At 37.5% G+C, this 19,201-nt stretch overlaps 1 protein-coding gene across 1 annotated transcript in view; it reads left to right on the top strand.

Moving 5' to 3' along the window:
* The window catches only part of PCSK2 (proprotein convertase subtilisin/kexin type 2), a 269,603-nt gene that overhangs the window by 36,963 nt on the left and 213,439 nt on the right, over nt 1-19,201 (top strand). Inside the window, exon 2 of the mRNA XM_032419608.1 lies at nt 4,856-4,960. Within this exon, the coding sequence (XP_032275499.1) occupies nt 4,856-4,960 (105 nt within the window). The remainder of the gene's footprint in view (nt 1-4,855; nt 4,961-19,201) is intronic.

The following is a 19,201-nucleotide window of genomic DNA, read 5'->3' on the forward strand; positions in this document are numbered from 1 at the left end:
CTCACTTTTTGGTTGATCTTATAAAACTTGATAGGAAAACTTTTGGGGGATATTTATCAAAATGTGAATGTTCAGGGACACCTGGGTGGCTCATTTGGTTAAGCATCTGCCTTCGGCTTAGGTCATGATCTCAGGGTCCTGGGATCAAGCCTGGTGTTGGCTCCCTACTCAGCAAGAAGTCTGCTTCTCCTTCTGACTCTCCCCCTGCTCACACTCATGCACATGCACTCTCTCTCTCTCTCTCTCTCAAATAAATAAAATCTTTTAAAAAATGCTAATGTTCATAATCTCTAATTAAATGATTGAATTCCTGGGATATATCCTTCAAGAAAACTTTCATCTATGCATATAGTGACATTTACAAGGCTGTTCATCACAGGATTTTTTAAATAACATTTTTATTGAGACATAATTCACAAATCATAAAATTTGTCCTTTCAAAATGTACAATTTAGTGATTTTTAATATATACAAAAAGTTGTGAAATCTTATCATGATCTACTTTTAGAACATTTTGATCATTCCAAAAAGGAACCCTGTACCATCATCAATCACTCTGTATTGCTGCTTCCTCTTAGTCCCTTATGTAAACACTAATTTACTTTGTATTTCTGTGTTTATCTGTTCTGGACATTACATATAAAGGAAGTGATACAATATGTGGCCTTTTTTTTGGTCTGGTTTCTTTCGTTTAGCCTTTAGTTTTTGAAGTTTCATCTGTATTGTAGCAGGTAAACAATGCTTCATTCCTTTTTGTTCTCAAATAACATTCCATTGTATCTACATACCACATTTTGTTCATCCATTCATCACTTGGTAGACATTTTGGTTGTTTCTAGTTTTTACCTATTGTGAATAGTGCTACTAAGAAAATTTGTGTGCATGTCTTTGTGTAGACATGTGCTTTCATTTCTCTTGGATATATACCTATGATTAGAATTGCTGGATCAATTCTTTAACATTTTAAAATTTTGAGTAACTGCCAAAGTGTTTTCCAAAGTGGCTGTACCATTTCACTATCCACAAGCAAGGTATAAGGGTTCAAATTCTTTCACACATTGTCACCAACACTTGCTGGTTTTTATAGTTTTTGTTTTTATTTTTGTTTTTTCTAGTGGGTATAAAGTGATATCTCATTGTGGTTTGATTTGTAATTCCCCAATGACTAATGATGCTGAACAACTTTTCATGTGTTTATTGGTCATTTATGTATCTTTTTTGGAGAAATACATATTCAAATCTTTTGTCCATTTTTAAATTGAGTTATTTGACTTTATTGCTGAATTGTTCTTAATATATTCTGGTATGAGTCCCTCATCATAGATATGATTTGAAAATATTTTATCTCATTTTGTGGGTTGTTTTTTCATTTTCTTGATGATTTCCTTTAAAGCACAAACATTCTTAATTTTAATGAAATCCGATTTTGGATGGTTTTTTTGTCCTTTGTACTTTTGGTGTCACATCTAAGAAGTCATTGCTTAGGCTAAAGTCATGAATATTTACTTCTAAGTTTTATTCTAAGATTTGTAGATCTTCACTTCTTACATTTAGGGCCATAAATAATTTTGAGTTAAAATTTTTGTATGGTGTGAGAGATGACTCCAAATTCATTCTTTTTGTGTGGATATTCAGTTTTCCAAGGATGACTTGTTGAAAAGACTACTTTTTCCCATTAAATTTTCATAGTGACAAGGTTAAAATCAATTAACCAGACCTAACTATGAATTATTTCTGGACTCTCAATTTTATACCATTGAACTCTATGTCTCTCCTTATGCCAATACCAGACTGTTTTGTATTAAGTTTTGAAATGGGAAAGTGTGAGTCTTCCAACTTTGTTATTTTTTGTAGATTGCTTTGGCTATTTGGGGTCCTGGGCATTTCCATATGAATTTTAGGATCAGCAAATATGGGGGGTATTACCATCTTAAAAATCCATGAACATGGGATGTCTTTCCATTTATTTATATCTTCTTTAATTTCTTTCAATGATGTTTTGTACTTTTCAGTGTACAAGACTTGTACTTCTTTTGCTAAATTTATTCTCAAGTATTTTACTTATTTGATGTTATTGTAAATGAAACTGATTTCTTAATTCTATTCTTGGATTGGTCATTGCTAGCATATACAAATATAATAGATTTTTGTATGTTAGCTTTATATCTTACAACCACACTGAACTGATTTGTTAATTTGAATAGGTTTTTTTGTGGATTTCTCAGGAATTTCTATGTACAAGATATGTCTTCTGCAAATAGAGATAATTTTTTCTTCCTTTCCAATCTGGATGCCTTTATTTCTATTTCTTGCCTGATTGTCCTGGCTGGAACCACCAGTACACTGTTTAATATAAGTGGCAAGATCAGACAAGCTTGTCTTGCTCTGATCTTAAGGGGAAAGCATTCAGCCTTTCAGTGTTATATATGATGTTGGCTGTTTGTTTTCATAGATACATTTATCAGATTGAGGAATACCCTTTCATTCTAAGTTTTTTGAATGTTTTAACATAAAAGAGTGTTGGATTTGTCTAATGATCATGTCAATAAATACTTTTTAAAAATACTTAAAAGAAATACTTTTTTTAAAAAGTATTTATTGAGGTGATCATGTGGTTTTTGTCCTTTATTCTATTGATATTGTTATTATATTAACTTATTTTCAGCTGTTAAAACAACCTTGCATTCCTAGGATAAATCCCACTTGGTCATGTATATAATCCTTTGTATAAGTTGCTGGTTTCAGTTTACTAGTGTTTTGATGAGGATTTATGGGCTGATATTTGTAAAGCATAGTGGTCTGCAGTTTTCTTTTCTTGTGATATCTTTGTCTGGTTCTCATTTGAGGGTAATATTGGCCTTGATAATGAGTTGGGAAGTATTCCTTCATCTTCCATTTTTTGGAAGTTTCTGAAGGATTGATATAAGTTCTGTAAACATTTCCCTCTAAATACTGCTTTAACTGCACCCCAAAAGTTTTTAAATTCTGTGTTTTTGTTTTCATGCATCTCAAAGTATTTTGGAATAGTCAGTGTGATTTCTTCTTTGACCCATCGATTATTTAGGAGTAGGTTGTTTTCCAAATTTCCAGATTTTTCATCTTATTGATTTTTAAAGTAAATAGAAATTGTGATCAGATAACATACTTTGTGTTATTTTACTCCTTTTAAATTTATTGAAGCTTGATTTGTGGCCTAATATATGATCTATCTTGGAGAATGTTCCATGTGTACTTGAGAAGACTATGAATTCTGCTGTAGTTGGGTAGAATATTCTATAAATGTCTCTTAGGTTTAGTTGATCTTTGGTTTTGTTCAAGTCTTCAATTTACTTTTTGGTCTGCATACCTGTTCTACCTATTATTGAAAATGGGCTATTGAAGTCTCCAACTGTTACTGATGCATTGTCTATTTCTCCCTTTGATTTGTCAGTTTTTGTTTTGTTAATTTGGGGACTTTGTTGTTACATGCATATATATTTATAATTATCTGTCTTTTTGATGTATTAACTCTTTTATCACCATAAAATGTCATTCCTTGTCTTTAGTAACATTTTTTATTAAAATCAATTATATCTAGTATATGTAGTCAGTCCTTCTTTCCTTTGGTTACTGTTTGTACAGTATATCTTTTCACATCTCTTGACTTTAACACATTTATATATTTGAATCTAAAGTGTATCTCTTGTAGATAGCATATAGTTGAATAATGGGATTGGGTTGTTTTTTTTTTTTTCATTCTTTCTGTAAATTTCTGTCTTTTGATTGGAATTTTCAATCCATTTACATTTAATGTAATACCTAAAAGATATTTACACTTGCCATTTTGCTATGTGCTTTCTATAGGTCTTATAAACTTTTTTCTTCTTTCATAATGGCCTTTTTGTGTTAAATATTTTTAGTGCACCATTTTAATGAACTTGTTGCTTATTTTACTATATATTTTGTAGTTATTTTCTTGGTGGATGACCTGGAGATTACAATAAATAACTTAATAAATAATTTAAACAGATTAATACCAACTTGATTTCAAAAGTATACAAAACTTTGCTCCAATATAGCTATGATTCTTCTTCCATCTTTTGTGGTACTAATACATCTTTATACATTATAAACCCCCAAACATAGTTTTACCATAGGATAAGTGATAGTCTTCCTTAGGTTCTCTCAGATTCTTGTACTTGGGAAGAACTAAAGCAATTTATTTAGAGTCTCTAATCTTCAGCTTCCTCATCTGTCAGGCCTTGAGCAGCAGACAAGCTCTAATTATTATGGTTTCTCCAACTAGCTCTAACACCCATACCTAATCCCAAGTATCCTTAGCATAGGGAGACAGGGAAATCTGGCCCATCATCCAACAGGTGCTTACCAGATTTAGATGGTTGCACTGTGCCCAATATGATGAAAGACATCAAGGAGTTCAAGAGAAAGTCTAAGATACAGGACAGATAATCCAGCTGTGAAGACAGGAGTAGGTCACAACACAATTCTGGAGCAACCAGACTTAGAGTGGAAATACTAGTTCAAGAGAAGAGAATGGAGAACTTGGTGTGGGTGAATAGAAAGGGAAGGCTCCATGGAGAAGAAATTTTTTAAAATGGGTAGAAACTAAAGAAATAGAGGAAAGAGTAGAAGGTATTTGGGGAGGAGAAGTGAATGGGCAGTATATAAGAAAAAGTAGAGAAAACAAAAGTACAGTGATAGGGAAATAGAAGTCCAAGTCTGATAGGAAGCTGCCAGTTTTCTCACATACATCCCATCCCATGGAGCCCTAGCATGCAGCCCCAGCTTTGGTTTCCCTGTCCTGGGGCCACTCCCAGAAGCTAATTATGTCTTATGTCTGTTTGGCTCTCCACAGCTTCCCTTCACTGAAGGACTGTACCACTTTTATCACAATGGCCTAGCAAAGGCCAAGAGAAGACGCAGTCTACATCACAAGCAGCAGTTGGAGAGAGACCCCAGGGTGAGTTTCCTTGGACACCTGCCTTTCAACCTCTTCTGCCACAACTGAGCCCACTGAGGGGATGTATAAAGGGGTGGGCTGAGAATTTTGAAGTAAAGACACTCAGTGTATTGTGATAAGCAAAATTGATCCTTGGCAGAATGGCACTGGATACTCTCCACTCCTCTACCTTGTATATAATAAGTAAATCTTTTATAGGCTGTGGGTCAGGAAAGTAATAAACAGGGATACCACCCCTTTACTGGCTATCTTTTCCTGCATTATTGTGTTTGGACTTCTGGTTGCCTTGGAACCTGTTTTAGCCTATGATGGGTGGGGAGAAACCAGTCATTTAATGAGTCATTTTATGGAAGGTTTCTACTGGTGAGCCCTATGCTGTTAGGAGGTTGCTGTGCCCCATATTGGGCATGGAGAAATGACTGGGCCAGTGAATGATTAGCTTACAGTAGGCAGCAGGCTTCTCAGTATCCATGCATGGTTGCATCCCCAAGACCACCTCAGCCATTCTCTCCTATATTTTCTCACAATCACCTAATTTACCCTCATGCCTTGATGGTGCTCATAACCCCTATTTTTAAATATACAATCTTTACCTTGCTCTTAGAATCTAGATCTCATTTCCCACTCACCCTGGAAGCTTAAATTCACTTCCTCACAATCAAACTTATTACTTTAGCCACAAAGCAGCTCCTTTTCTAGAATAGGAACTTTGGTCATCCCTGAATCCTCCTTCATCAAATCTCTTCTGCCATCCCTCTATACTTACAGACTCATTCAACTGAGTAGAATACTTTCTGTTATGCAATTCACTAAAAGGGAAATTAATAATCCAGACAAATTGCTCTCTGTACATTGACAGCTGCATAACTCTTCTCCAGAACTCTTGGGAGAAAGTGGATATAAAGTGGGTCAGACATTTGAGTTAGGGATTTACACATGAGACTTTTTGAATTGATGGAATCTGGAAACTCATTCTTGTGGGGCTTTTCATATGAACATTTGACTGGGTTTAATTTGGGCTTTAATTAGGAATGCAGATGAAACAGACTCCCCAGCAGACCACCAACTGACAGGCCACAGGCAATTTTCCTTTAACTCCTCAACCCAGGGGATCCCCCATTCCCTGGAGTGGAAATTCTGCTCTGAGAAGCCACTTTATCTACTTTCACAGTAAGATCCAAGCTGCCTCCTGCCAGCCCACGCCAGACATTCTTAAAGGGTCTGTTGAAGAAGCTGGCACCATTATCTAAGGGAAAAGCTCTCTTTTCTGTGTCTTAACAGCCTCCACCCTGGCTGTACCAATTCAGAGCTTCGGGAATCTCTTGGGAAGCCTATGGACAGAAATCCTGTGTGTCTCACCTATGGATCCAGAGTGGATACCAGTAGACAAAGACCACTCTGGGAAACTGTGGCACTGGTTCTCCCTGCACTTCATCCCTGCCCTATGATCTTACCCTTTATTGCCAGTTATTTTCCTTTTATTTATATATTTGCTTAAAAGTCCCATTGGATTCTCCTCTTTCATGATTAAAGATGTTGCCTCAAGATCATCCAGAGAGAAAAACATAAAAGAAACTGTGGCAGAAGGAAAGAGATGCTTGGGAAAGAGAACTGAGGAATAAGGAAACTAAGAAGCCGTTGTTTGGGTCAGAGGGACTCCTTGCACCCATTAGACTAAGATTTTCTTATTCTTTCGCTTACTTCAAATGATCTTTGAAATGCTTATTCTTGAAGTTTAGAGTGATGTTTCCAAAAGAGAAGAAAATAAGATAGGTTAGGTAATAAGGAGATCATGCACTAGTGATTCTAATCATTTGTCTTTCTCCTCAAAATATTGTCTGTTTTAACCAAAAGGGACATCCATTCCCCCTTCACTGCCCACTAGAAGGGTTCTGGTAACCATCTCCCTCTACATGGTGGTGGCAATCATCTGTCTTGCCCATGATCAGTATAAGATAGTGGGTACACTAAAGATCATAAATCTCCTGTACCTTTTCTCTGTCCTCTCATTGAGGGTAAATGTCAAGTCTGTGGTCCATAATAAAGTCATTCTAGGAAAAGAAATAAAACATAAAATCTCATAATTCTTTGAGAAAAAAAAGACTGCTAGTGATGACTGCCTCATTTTAAAATAGATTAAGCCCTTTCCTGCATGATTTTCTTGTGATTATCTAATTCTGGCATCAGCTGATAGCAAAATATGGGGGCGACTATTCTTTTTTTTTAATTCCAGTATAATTAACATAGAGTGTTATATTATTTTCAGGTGTATAGTATAGTGATTCAAAAATTCTATATATTACTCAGTGCTCTTCACATTAGGTGTACTCTTAATCCCCATCACCTATTTCACCCCTCCCCCTACCCACCTCCTCTCTGATAACGTGTTCTCTATAGTTAAGAGTCTGTTTTTTGGTTTGTCTTTTTTCTTTACTCATTTGTTTTGTTTTTTAAATTCCACATATGAGTGAAATCATATAATATTTGTCTTTCTTTGATTGGTTTATTTCACTTAGCATTATAAACTCTCTAGGTCCATCCATGTTGTTGCAAATGGCAAGATTTCATTATTTTTATGTCTGGGTAGTATTCCATTGGATATATATAACACATCTATATCCATTCATCTATCAATGGACATTTGGGCTGCTTCCATAATTTGACTATTGTAAATAATGCCACAATAAACATACGGATGTATATATATTTTCAAATTGTGTTTTCATATTCTTTGGGTAAATACCCAGTAGTGGAATTGCTGGATCATATGGTAATTCTATTTTTAATTTTTTGAGGAAACTCCATACTGTTTTCCACAGTGGTTGCACCAATTTACATTTCCACCAACAGTGCACTAGGGTCCCTTTTTCTCCACATCCTCATGGAGGGAACTATTCTTAAACAAAAAGCATTGACTATGACCAGTGTAAGAGTAGCAATATAAGGATTCTTCCATGTGGGTCTACAGATCTTAAACGAAAGGGCAAATATGTTGAGAGGATACCTCAATCTTTGAGTTCCCAAGCACATTCACATAGGCTACAAAAAAGAAAAGTAAATACAAGTATAGGAGGGGTGCCTAGATAGTTCAGTCGGTTTTGTGACCAACTCTTGATTTTGGTTCAGGTCATGATCTCAGGGTCGTGGGATCGAGCACCACATGGGGCTCCATGCTGGCCATGGAGCCTGCTTGGGATTATCTTTCTCCCTCTGCCCCTCTCCCACCCCTCTCCCTCTTTCTCTCTCTGTCTTAATAATAATAATAATAATAATAATAATAATAATAATAATAATAATAATAAATAAAAGTATAGGAAGGAAACAAAAAGGACCAGGTAGCCAAAAAGGATTATCGACACTGGCTTTTATCTCTTGGGTAACTGTTGCAAATTACATTTTATGAACCAACATTTTAAGAGCAAGTTGTTTTGTCATTTTCTGAAACGTGTTGTCTCCTAGACCAACCTACTTCATCATGCTTGCATGCTTCTTACTCCTGTTTCCACATCACTTCCTGGCCTTTCTCACTCACTGTCCTGCTTGGGAAGGAGGATGCAAAACCCAAGGAACTAGGCATGTAAGAGCAGGAGGGTTTGAGCAGCTACAGGTTGTCAGGGCTGAATCTACTCAGTAGCTTTTTAGCCATAGAAACTGCCAAGATCTGCTATCAACTCAAGAAATAACGAAAAAGTAGAGGACTGAGCTTCACTTTGGTTTTGTTCCAGCTTCAGAACAGAAATTTCAAGGATGGTTGGCCCTTATTCAGCAACTAATTTTTATGTGTAAAGAAAATGAAAGAAAGACTGGAAAACGATCATATCTGCTTTTATTCCAGGCCAATAAAGTGCTCCTTCAATATGTTCATATTCATTCACTGATAGGTAGGACAATAGTTAAAATAGATTCTGATGCAGATCATTTCAAAGGTGTTCTCTTGCCTTCCCATCTTTTTCTGCTAAATAAATTAGCAGAGTGACATTGTGTGTCAAACTACACTCAAATAACATAATTAATTAAAGAATAACAACAAAGAATTAGAATTCTGACTAGCATTATTTAGATGATAAAAAGCAAAAATTGGGTCTTGTTTTTTTCTGGATGTCTTTGCACAGTGCAGGTCTGAATGCATAGTAGATGCTCCATAAATATCTGTCAAATGAATAGATGATTAATAATTTTTCCTCAGGGTTTTAATCCATGAAATAGTATTGTTCTTCTCATCTTATATTTTTATCCCTATTCTAAAATGTGCACTCTTTAGGAAACAGAAGGACAGCCTTCTTTTTAGCTACTCCTTTAGAAATATTCTTAATTTTAAACCAGTTGCTATTTTATTACTTCCAAGCCCTGTCACTGAGAACCCCATGAAGAACCAGTTTTTAATTTCAAAAATCCAATACACTGTGTTGCTGATCATATTCACGGTCCTGGTACAACCAGCCAAGTGAGGACAATGTGTTTGGAAAGTTTGGGTAGCTAAAATAATGTGAAGAGGTAATAAATAAATCCAAAGCTGGGATGAAATAATAAAACTAAAAATGACTTCTCAGAGTGAGGGTTAGGAACAAATATCCCCTGCCCAAAACATCTGTGGGATTTGTTAAACTTTAGCTAAGAGCAGCGTCAACAAATCTTGAAGCCAAACCTGATTGTGGTTCACAGTCTACATACCAAACTCCCACAGTCCCACAAGTACCTGAAACGCTGCAGAGAATAGATTTATTTAAGATAATATTTGTTTCACAGTTATGTTGCTTGCATATCTGACATAGCACTGAAATGAGAAATATTAAAAAACATGAAGACTCCCATCATTCAATGAGCAACACACATTAGTTGTACGGAAGCCAAATAATTTAACAACAAATAACCTGAACTTTATTTGTTGAGAGAAGTTATATTTGATTGGAAAATTGTAAACACTTATTCCCTTTTCAAAGCAATTTTATTAGACCACATAATTATTCCTTGAAATCATTTTTAAATCATCTTCCAATTTTGCAAGTCAGAAACTCCCATCAGTTTGCTGAAAACTTTTCTCAGTTCCCCATCTCAAAGAATGGATGATGTCTCCCTTGCATTCTATATATGGAAGCTGTATCTTTCTACATTCTTCCTCATCCAAACATATCCACGTGTCTAATTATATAGATGGCAGACTCATGATCCTGTAGTGACCTAATTTTGTTCTTAAATGGTCTATTAGGAGCATATATGTGGAGTTTTTAGGGTGCTGCAAAACACCTACAAAAGTTAGTTTCACTGGATAGGTCTACAGCAATTTCATAGAACCATACCACCAGAACAAATGAGAATTTTTCCCATTCTTTAAAATTAACTGGACAAGACTGGTGTGATTTGTTGGGAAAAATCTGAATAATGAGTGAACCAGACTTTCTTTGTCCATAGGCTTTAATAATACAATAATTGATATTGTTTGAAAAAATGGATTTATTATCATGCTTGAAACTCAGGTGGTTGATAGAAGCTGAGAATGGCTTGCAATTGCTCTGGGTCCTTTTCTGACATGATAATAATAATGCTTTAGATCTAACTCAGATGGAGTAATTTAGCTGTGACTGGTGAACACCTTATAGAACTGTACATAGACTCAGATCAGAAAGATTTAGCATCGATGACCTAGAAAGCATGATCTGAAGAAGCCCATGAAATGATCAGAGCAATAATATAGCAATTTATTCACAATCTAAAGACATCTTTCTGAAAAGAATACTGGAACTTCAGCAGTTCAAAGCAAGCAAAAAAATTCATTTATCTTTTCCTCCACAAGTAACACAAAATTTTGTCACAATTGCTAAGCTCTTAGCTTACAACCCTTTTCAAATACCTAGCACTAGTCATGTAACTTTTTATGATAATGAGGTGCCACTTACATGTATTGTGTCTTTGATTTATAGTATTAGATAACCATTTGATTATTTAGATTAAAAGTTAGGGGAGAGGGGCGCCTGGGTGGCTCAGTCGTTAAGGTGTCTGCCTTCCGCTCAGGTCATGATCCCAGTGTCCTGGGATCGAGCCCTGCATCGGGCTCCCTGCTCTGCAGGAAGCCTGCTTCTCCCTCTCCCACTCCCCCCTGCTTGTGTTCCCTCTCTCACTGTGTCTCTCTGTCAAACAAATAAATAAAATCTTAAAAAAAAAAATTGGGGGGAGAGAAGAAGAAGCACCATTATCTTGTGGAAAATCTGCTTTCAAATAGAAAATCTCATGGAGAAAAATGTCTTCTTGCACTTTTTTGGGTTTTGTTTTGTTTTGGTTTGGTTTGGTTGGTTTTGTTTGGTTTTGATTTTGATCAAACCTTCAGCCAGTGGGTAACTAGTAGAATTTGGGGTGTCCTCTCCTTACCATCACTGTGAATGTATGAGAGCCTTTCCACCTGGGGGCTGGGTAAAAATAGAAATTAGATAGTTTTAGTGCCTTTTTAAAAGAATTTATACCCAAAGAATAGGGTTTTGTCTTGTTTTGTTTGGTCTTCATATTTGTTAAGTCTCAAATGGTGAGATTTGAGGTGAGATGTTGCTCTAAGAAATGTATAGGACTGGAGCACCTGGGTGGCTCAGTTGGTTGAGCATCTGACTCTTGATTTTGGTTCAGATCATGATATCAGGGTCATAAGATCAAGCCCAACGTCTGGCTCCACACTCAGCCCAGAGTCTGCTTAAGATCCTTTCCCTCCCCCTCTCCCCATCTCCCCACTCACCCTCTCTGTCTCTCTCTAAAATAAATAAATAAATAAAATCTTTAAAAAAAAAAAAAAGAAATGTATAAGACTTCTCCAATCTATCTTCCAAATGTCTCATTGAGGGGGGAAAAAAAGGAAGCAGATAGATTTAATTATATTTTACTTATTAAAAAAACAATCGTTTTCTCATTTCTTTGTAGCATGAGTTGGACTAACAGGTGTTACTCTTTCCTGAAATGGAGATACAAAATCACACGTGAGTTTGTGAAAGCAGATCAAGTCCCCCAAAATGATGACCATCTTGTCCAATCTGGATTTAGGTCTCCTGGTTGGACAAGGGAACAGCCTATTTGGAATTGGGACTCTCATAGGGAAAACACCAACCACAATGCATGATCGTAACAGCCCAGTGGTCCACGAATAAAGCTGTGCAAGTAGACTTAACCATAAGTAGGATCTGAAAGTAGAATGAAATTTCTTTAACTTTTGGGGTTAAAAGTACAGATTAGCCAGAATTCCTAAGAGAGACTCCTTCTTCCCTGGGCTAACAAGTGTTCATTTAGGTGTCTCTGGCATATCTACTCTAAAGAGAAATAAACTAAAGACATACAGGACTGAAATAAAGTGATATTGAAGCTACACTGTGAAGAAGAAGATATAAAATAAGAAACAGAAGCACAGGAAAATTTAAAAAATGAAAAAAATTTTTGACTGGTGGAAAGTGGGTGAGACCCAGCCCCACACCCAATGCTGTACTCCCCACCCACCTCCTAACAGTGTCTTAATATCACCTGAACCATGTGACCCCTTCAGGACCTGGACTTTTCCTATTCTAAATAGGAAATAATAGGAAATAGTTCAATTTTCTATCATAAAAAAGGGAACAATATTTCCCACGCTAAAAGGGCAAATAACCAAAAGGAGTGCATAGCAAAGTTAAGCAGTTGTCATTTCTTCCTCCTTTCTTCTAGTTTTTCCTCCCTGCCTCTCTCTACCTTACTTCCTCTCCTCAAGAATCCATAAGCAGCAAACACACTTCCAGAATGTGCTGTGTGTCTCAGACTCTAAGAGGAAAGCTGCTTTATAAAAAATGAGCTATAAATGCAAATGAATACAATGAAATCCATTAGGAAGGGATTTTGGCTCAGACCTCTCCACACCCAACCAACCAGCTAGTGACCTTCTGCATGTTAGTAAGGGGAAAGCAAGGACATAGTCCTTCAATGATCCTGCTCATGACATTTCTGCAGGAACCAGATCACTGAGTCAGAAAAGAAGAGAGAGGAGGGCTCCAGGGTTTCCTCTCACTTTAATTTGGTAACAGTTGTAAGAACAGTGAATGTGAATTAGATGCTGCTGCTTTATTTTGGGTTCCTGTAAAAAGCAACCCCTGAGAAAAGGACTCAGAAGAGGGTCATTTATTTGGGTGATTGGTCCTAGGAAGCACAAGGGAAAGAGTGAAATGAAAAAAGGAAGTGAGGAAAGCATAAGAGGGTGGATATTTTAGCAGGTTTTCATTGTAGGCACCTGAGGCTCAGTCCCACTGGGGACTCTATGAGGGTGTTGTGTAGAATGTGCTTCAGATTTGTCCTATAAGGAACGAGGTTGATTAATGGGTGATTAATCTACCGGCTCTGTCTCTCATGTTTGAGTTGACCCTGGATGTCAAATCCCTAGCACCTCGGGCTTCCCTGTACAAAGGCTGAGGGAGCCTCAAGATGCTGGAAAAATCCCCAGAGCCGAGGGGCAAAAATGGAGATGCCTGACAGGAAAAGCTGTCAGTAGTCACAAGTGAACTCAGAAGAGGGCTGAGAGAATATGGGGATGAAATCCACAGCTACAGTCATAAATCCTACAACCCAATGCTGTGCTGAGAATTTAGCATGCATCATCTTGTTAAAATTCCAGTGTCACCTGTGAATTACATACTATCTGATTCTCAGTTTACAGGTGAGGAAATGAGAACTTAAGGGAGGCTCGTCCCACAGATTGTGAGCAATCTTCACCACTGCATGGTGCTGCTCTGTCACTGACTTGTGTTTCATAAATTAATTTTCCCTGCTCCTTTGTACAAAGAATGTAATGGGACCAGATTCCTTGTAGGTGAGGATGACCTGTGATGTACTGAGATGCAGCACACTGATTTCTGACTTTCTTAAGAAGTTTGCAGAGTTAATTTTGACAATGTGTAGTTTTCACTTCACCCACTTCAGAATCCTACTGTAGGATTCCTCTAAATGTAAACAAAGTTGGTGCCTTAGCTTAGATTTCCTGGAAATGCACTCTGAGATGGAGAGTTGCTTGTGTAAAAGATGTTTCTAAGAGTGCTAGTTGGGCATAGGATTGAAAACGGTATCACACCTGGGTCCCCCCAACTTCAAACCAACAATACACTCAAATCTTTTCTATGCTTCACACCTTCTGCCTCCTCTTTGGCTTCAGGACTCATGTGACTTCATTGGGCCCACCCAGATAACCCGGCATAATCTCCCTATCTTAAGGTCAGGACATTAGTAAACTTAATTTCATCTGCAAAGTCCCTTTTACCACAGGATGCAACATAACCATGAAAGTAACCTTACCAGAAATGTGACCTTTCTGGAAGAGTTAACATGCCTTCTAGGGTCAGCAGCTCCCCTCTATGCAGCCCAGCTTCCCCTCACTGCCATCCTCCAGGCATTGCATTTAGCTCAGAGGGAAACATGAATATGTAGGCATGCAACCTTGACCATACTTTGAGCCCAAATGATGAAGCCAAGAGACCCATGTGGAGCACATTCTGACTTCCCTTCCCAGCTGGTGACCAAATCCATTTTCTAGACACCTCATTAAGATGTGGGCTCAGGTGTAAACCTTCCATGGGGCATATATTTTGAAAGTCACTTGACAGCATCAGGAGAAGAAATGTGTTGCGAGAGAAAGGAGGAGTCTTCAGTAATGCTCCAACCTGTGGGAAAAGCTAATCTGCCCTAATCTGCTGGTTTTATTATGCAGCAGGGAGCGACTTTCAGTATCTCCTCTGGGCATTGCAGTTATGCCTGGCTTCCTGCCTCAAAGAGCTGCTGCTAGTGCTATAATTAAGTATTCGTGGGGAACAGGGGAGAATTATTTACCATGGATTTAGAAAGGCACAGAGAAAGCTGCTAATGAGGCCTGGTTTTTCCTAGATGTTATGAGCATATTTTTAAATGATTACTACTGTTCATGCTGTCATGCTTACTAAAAGAGAAGGAGGAACACTCTCGGAGACACATTCCAGCAAACCCAGAGATCTCTGGGGAGTTTTAACTTTCTTTGAGAGAATTTTAACAAGCCCCAGTGCAGAGAAAAGCAACACAAAGAGAAGAAAGTTGTTCTGTATCATCTTTATAACTCACAAGATGAAGACTCTCAAATGGCGAGCTGGCAAGCTTTTAGGACATCCAGGCAAAATCTTTGATGTTTGTAGGGCAAATTTCTCCTGACCTTCCTTACCTGATTCCTTCTCTAAACTTCCCCAAGATGCAAAAGGAAATGTCTCTAACTACCTAAAATGTTTCTATTATTTCCTCTAAAAATGAGCATTTTCTGTATGTTTATTAAATTCACAATATAATTCCATTATCTAGTTGCTTGCTAGCAAACCATTTATTCATTCAACAAATATTTACTGAGCTCAACTACATGCTGAGTACTCTTCCAGGTACTAGGACACAATAGGGAACAAAACAGACAAAGTTCTTCTCCCAAGAAACTTATATACTAGTGGGGATGAAAGAGAGAGACAAAAACCAGATAATAAAGCAATTACATGACTGTTGGTGAATGTGTTATGAAGATGAATAGAGCAAAGTAAGAGGAAGAGAGGGTGCCAGGGGAGGGGGTGTTTCTGCTTTATAAAAAGTATCCAGGATTGGCTATTCTAGTAAGATGACATTTATAGAGACCTGAAGATGGTTAAGGAAGGTGTTCATGTGGTTATCTGGAAAAAGGTCATTCCCAGTAGAGGGACTATCAAGGATAAAGGCCAGGTGTCCAGGGCACACTTGATGTGTTTTAAAAACAATGCCAGTAAGGCTGGGAATAAATGAGCTGAGGAGAACAGGGAACAGGGAAAGAAATCAGGTCAGAGAGGAACAAGGGAGCAAGACCATGGAAGACAGTCTAGGTCAGGTAAGGACTTTGTATTCACTCTGAATGAAATGGGATTTCTTTGACTCAGAGTGAATAATAGACTATGGGTGGGAAGGGGGGGCACAACTGGAAACCAGGGAGATCAGTGCTAGGCAACTGCAACATTCCAGAAGAGAAAGGCCAGTGGCTTAGGCCAGGGTAGAAGTTAGTGGAGGTGGTGAGAAACAATTCAGATTTAAGGAGATATTGCGAAGGTAGAGTCCTCAAATTTGCTGATTCTTTGCCAATAGATCAGACAAGGAATGGGAAAGGAAGGGAGAAGGCAAAGGTGGAGATGGGGACAGTATGGAGTCCGTATTTATGTTGGTGGGGAAAATGCGGGAAGAAGCAGGTTGATGGGGAGTGGGTAGGGAATCAAGAGTTTAGTTTGAAGAATGTTAACTTTTGAAATTTGCGTTGAATATCCAAGTGGAGAGGTAAAATAGGCAAATGATTTAAAGATCTAGGATAGAGGGGCACCTGGCTGGCTTGGTATGTAGAGCATGCAACTCTTGATCTCAGGGTCATGAGTTCAAGCCCCATGTTGGGCATGGAGCCTACTTAAAAAAAGTAATAGAAAGAAAGGAGAAAGAAAAGAAAGAAAGAAAGAAAGAAAGAAAGAAAGAAAGAAAGAAAGAAAGAAAGAAAGAGAAAGAAAGAAAGAAAGAAGAAAGAAAGAAAGAAAGAAAGAAGAAAGAAAGAAAGAAAGAAAGAAAGAAAGAAAGAAAGAAAGAAAGAGAAAGAAAGAGAGAGAGAGAAAGAAAGAAAGGGAGGGAAGGAAGGAAGGAAGAAAGAAAGAGAGAGAGAAAGAAAGAAGAAAGAAAGAAAGCTAGTATAGAGATGAGAATTGGAGACATAAATTGGGAGTCACCCACATACTGATAGCATTCAATGCCATGAGGTCAGTTGAAGTTCTCTAAGAAATGAGTGTAAATAGGAAAGACAAGCTGTATGGGACTGAGTCCTAGGGCACTCTAACATTCAGAAGTCTGGAAGATGACTGGGGACCAGTAAACAACACAGAGAAGTGACAAATAAAATAGGAAGAGGATCAGTGATCAAGCAAAGACTAATCTAGTCAATGTGCCCTACCTCATTCAAATTTTACCAGAGTAACTTGACTGTCCCTAGACTTATTTCTTAATAAAACCACTTAGAGGTATCAATAAGTTTCTTCAGTTTTTTTCTCTAATCTATTTTTTTCTCAAGAAGTATTGAAATTTATAGTGCACACATGAGCTTATGAAATAAAAATAGTAGCATGAGTTTTATTTCATGGACACTGCTCTGTGGGCTGGGCAGTATGCTTTTAAACAGGGAATCCAATGATTCATGGAACACTACATCAAAAACTAATGATGTACTGTATGGTGACTAACATAACATAATAAAAAAAATTTTTTTTAATTAAAAAAAAACAGGGAATCCCATTTGACTGAGAATGGATAAGAATCAAGCCTTTAAAACCTCAAGCCCAACTAGGCAGTATCTCAGAGCAAAGACCTGGTTCTGGGAGCTCCTGAGTGAAATTACTGGAAAACTACCTATTTGAAATGAAGAGTCAAAGTTGGCCACTTCTTTTCTAATTTTCAGAAGCTATGAAAACCATGAGAAACCTCAAGTTTGACTGTAAACCTAAAGGAAGGAAACTTAATCTCCAATTAAGAAAAATAAAAATGCAAGCTGTGTTGATTCAATTCTGATCACATTTGCATGGATTTCAGAAAGATAGAGTTCTTAAAATAATTTCCTGTTAAGATTCAAAATCTATCAGAGAGTAATTTCTCACTCCTTAATCCACTGCTCCAGAATGAATTTTATTCAATGCTTAGCTGAAGGAGACAATTAGTGTTCCTTAATGAAGACATAAACAAATGGTTAAAATAGGTGTGTCTATCTAGCTACTGAATTTTCTTAAGATAATATTTTGTAAGACAGCTTTGGAGACGGATATGCCTCAGAAATGTTTTTAAACCCCCCCCTTTAAAACTCTTAGGGTATTTTTCATTGGTTTAGCCATTTTTCCTCTATGATGTCCATTGACATGTTTGCAATCACATCTTCATCTATAAACAGACTTCATGCTCTTAAATACAAGCAAAGGGAATTTTGAAAATGAATGAAATTGAATTCCTACCATTTCCAATAGTTTCAAACCTTTATGGGTCGAGGAGAGGACATGAGTGAAGCCAGGTCTAGAAATGAGTAAACAGCAGTTATAGAAAGAGATTTATGTCTGAATAACAGCCTGATTGCCGGAGTTTATCTAATTGGTTTCCCATTATCTGTACCGAAAATGCTGTGTTTTCTATGTTCTCTTCAGCAAGTATGTCCCATTTAGCAATAAAGAACTTATTGCCCAAGAGAAAACAGGTAAGACAAAACAATTTTCCATTTTCCATTCCCCTTGAAAAGGGAGAGCAGTTCACCCCATGTAAAGAATTGCTTAATGGATGTTAGTTTATAAGGACACCTCAGAGAAATGGCAGGAGAAAGCCCTCCCAAGAGAACAGAAGAAAAGCAAAGCAATTCAAACCCATTGTGTGCAAAGAAACTCAAAAGATTGTCTACCAGGGAGAAAAGGAGCACGCGGAGAGGGCAACGTGAGGTCATTCTTGGGCTCTAATACTAGCTCTGACACCTAGTAGCCATGTTTCCTTGAACAAATTATTTTATCTGCCAGTCTTCAGTTTCCTTATCTGTACAGTGAGGATTGTAGACTTGTCTCCAAAATTCCTCTCCAAGTCTTGGTATCTGAGATTCCAGGGGGCCGGAAATCCCTCCAACTGGTTAATGTCAAAGCCAGGACTAAATCCCAGATATTCCCACTAGGGTGTGTTCCTTCCTTTGCGTATCTTTATTTTCATCTCAGAAATGGGATTTTTTTTTTTCTTTAAAACAATACTCCAAAGTGTTTAGAACTACCATTTATGTTAGTATTTTCATCTTTTAGAAGAGTATTTCAAATCCTGTGCTGTTCAAACCAGTTCATCCGAGCCCTAAAATTTCATTTGTTGCCTTAGGGGAAACATTAAATGTTGAGATAGAGGTTACTCATCCACCTTCAAAGAGAATGTCTTTGTTTTATGTTTTATGACTTGGGATTTGGTGTAAGGTTTCTTTTTTTTTTTTTAAGATTTTATTTATTTATTTATTTGACAGAGAGAGAGAGACAGCAAGAGAGTGAACACAAGCAGGGGGAGAGGGAGAGGGAGAAACAGGCTTCCTGAAGAGCAGGGAGCCCGAAGCGGGGCTCGATCCCAGGACCCTGGGATCATGACCTAAGCCGAAGGCAGACGCTAAATGACTGAGCCACCCAGATGTCTTGGTGTGAGATTTCTTTTGGCAAGGTGGGTGTGGAAGAGTGGAGGTAGTTCAACTAAAAATAT

Source organism: Phoca vitulina, unplaced genomic scaffold, assembly GCF_004348235.1.
Source record: "Phoca vitulina isolate PV1807 unplaced genomic scaffold, GSC_HSeal_1.0 scaffold22, whole genome shotgun sequence".
Lineage (NCBI taxonomy): Eukaryota > Metazoa > Chordata > Mammalia > Carnivora > Phocidae > Phoca > Phoca vitulina.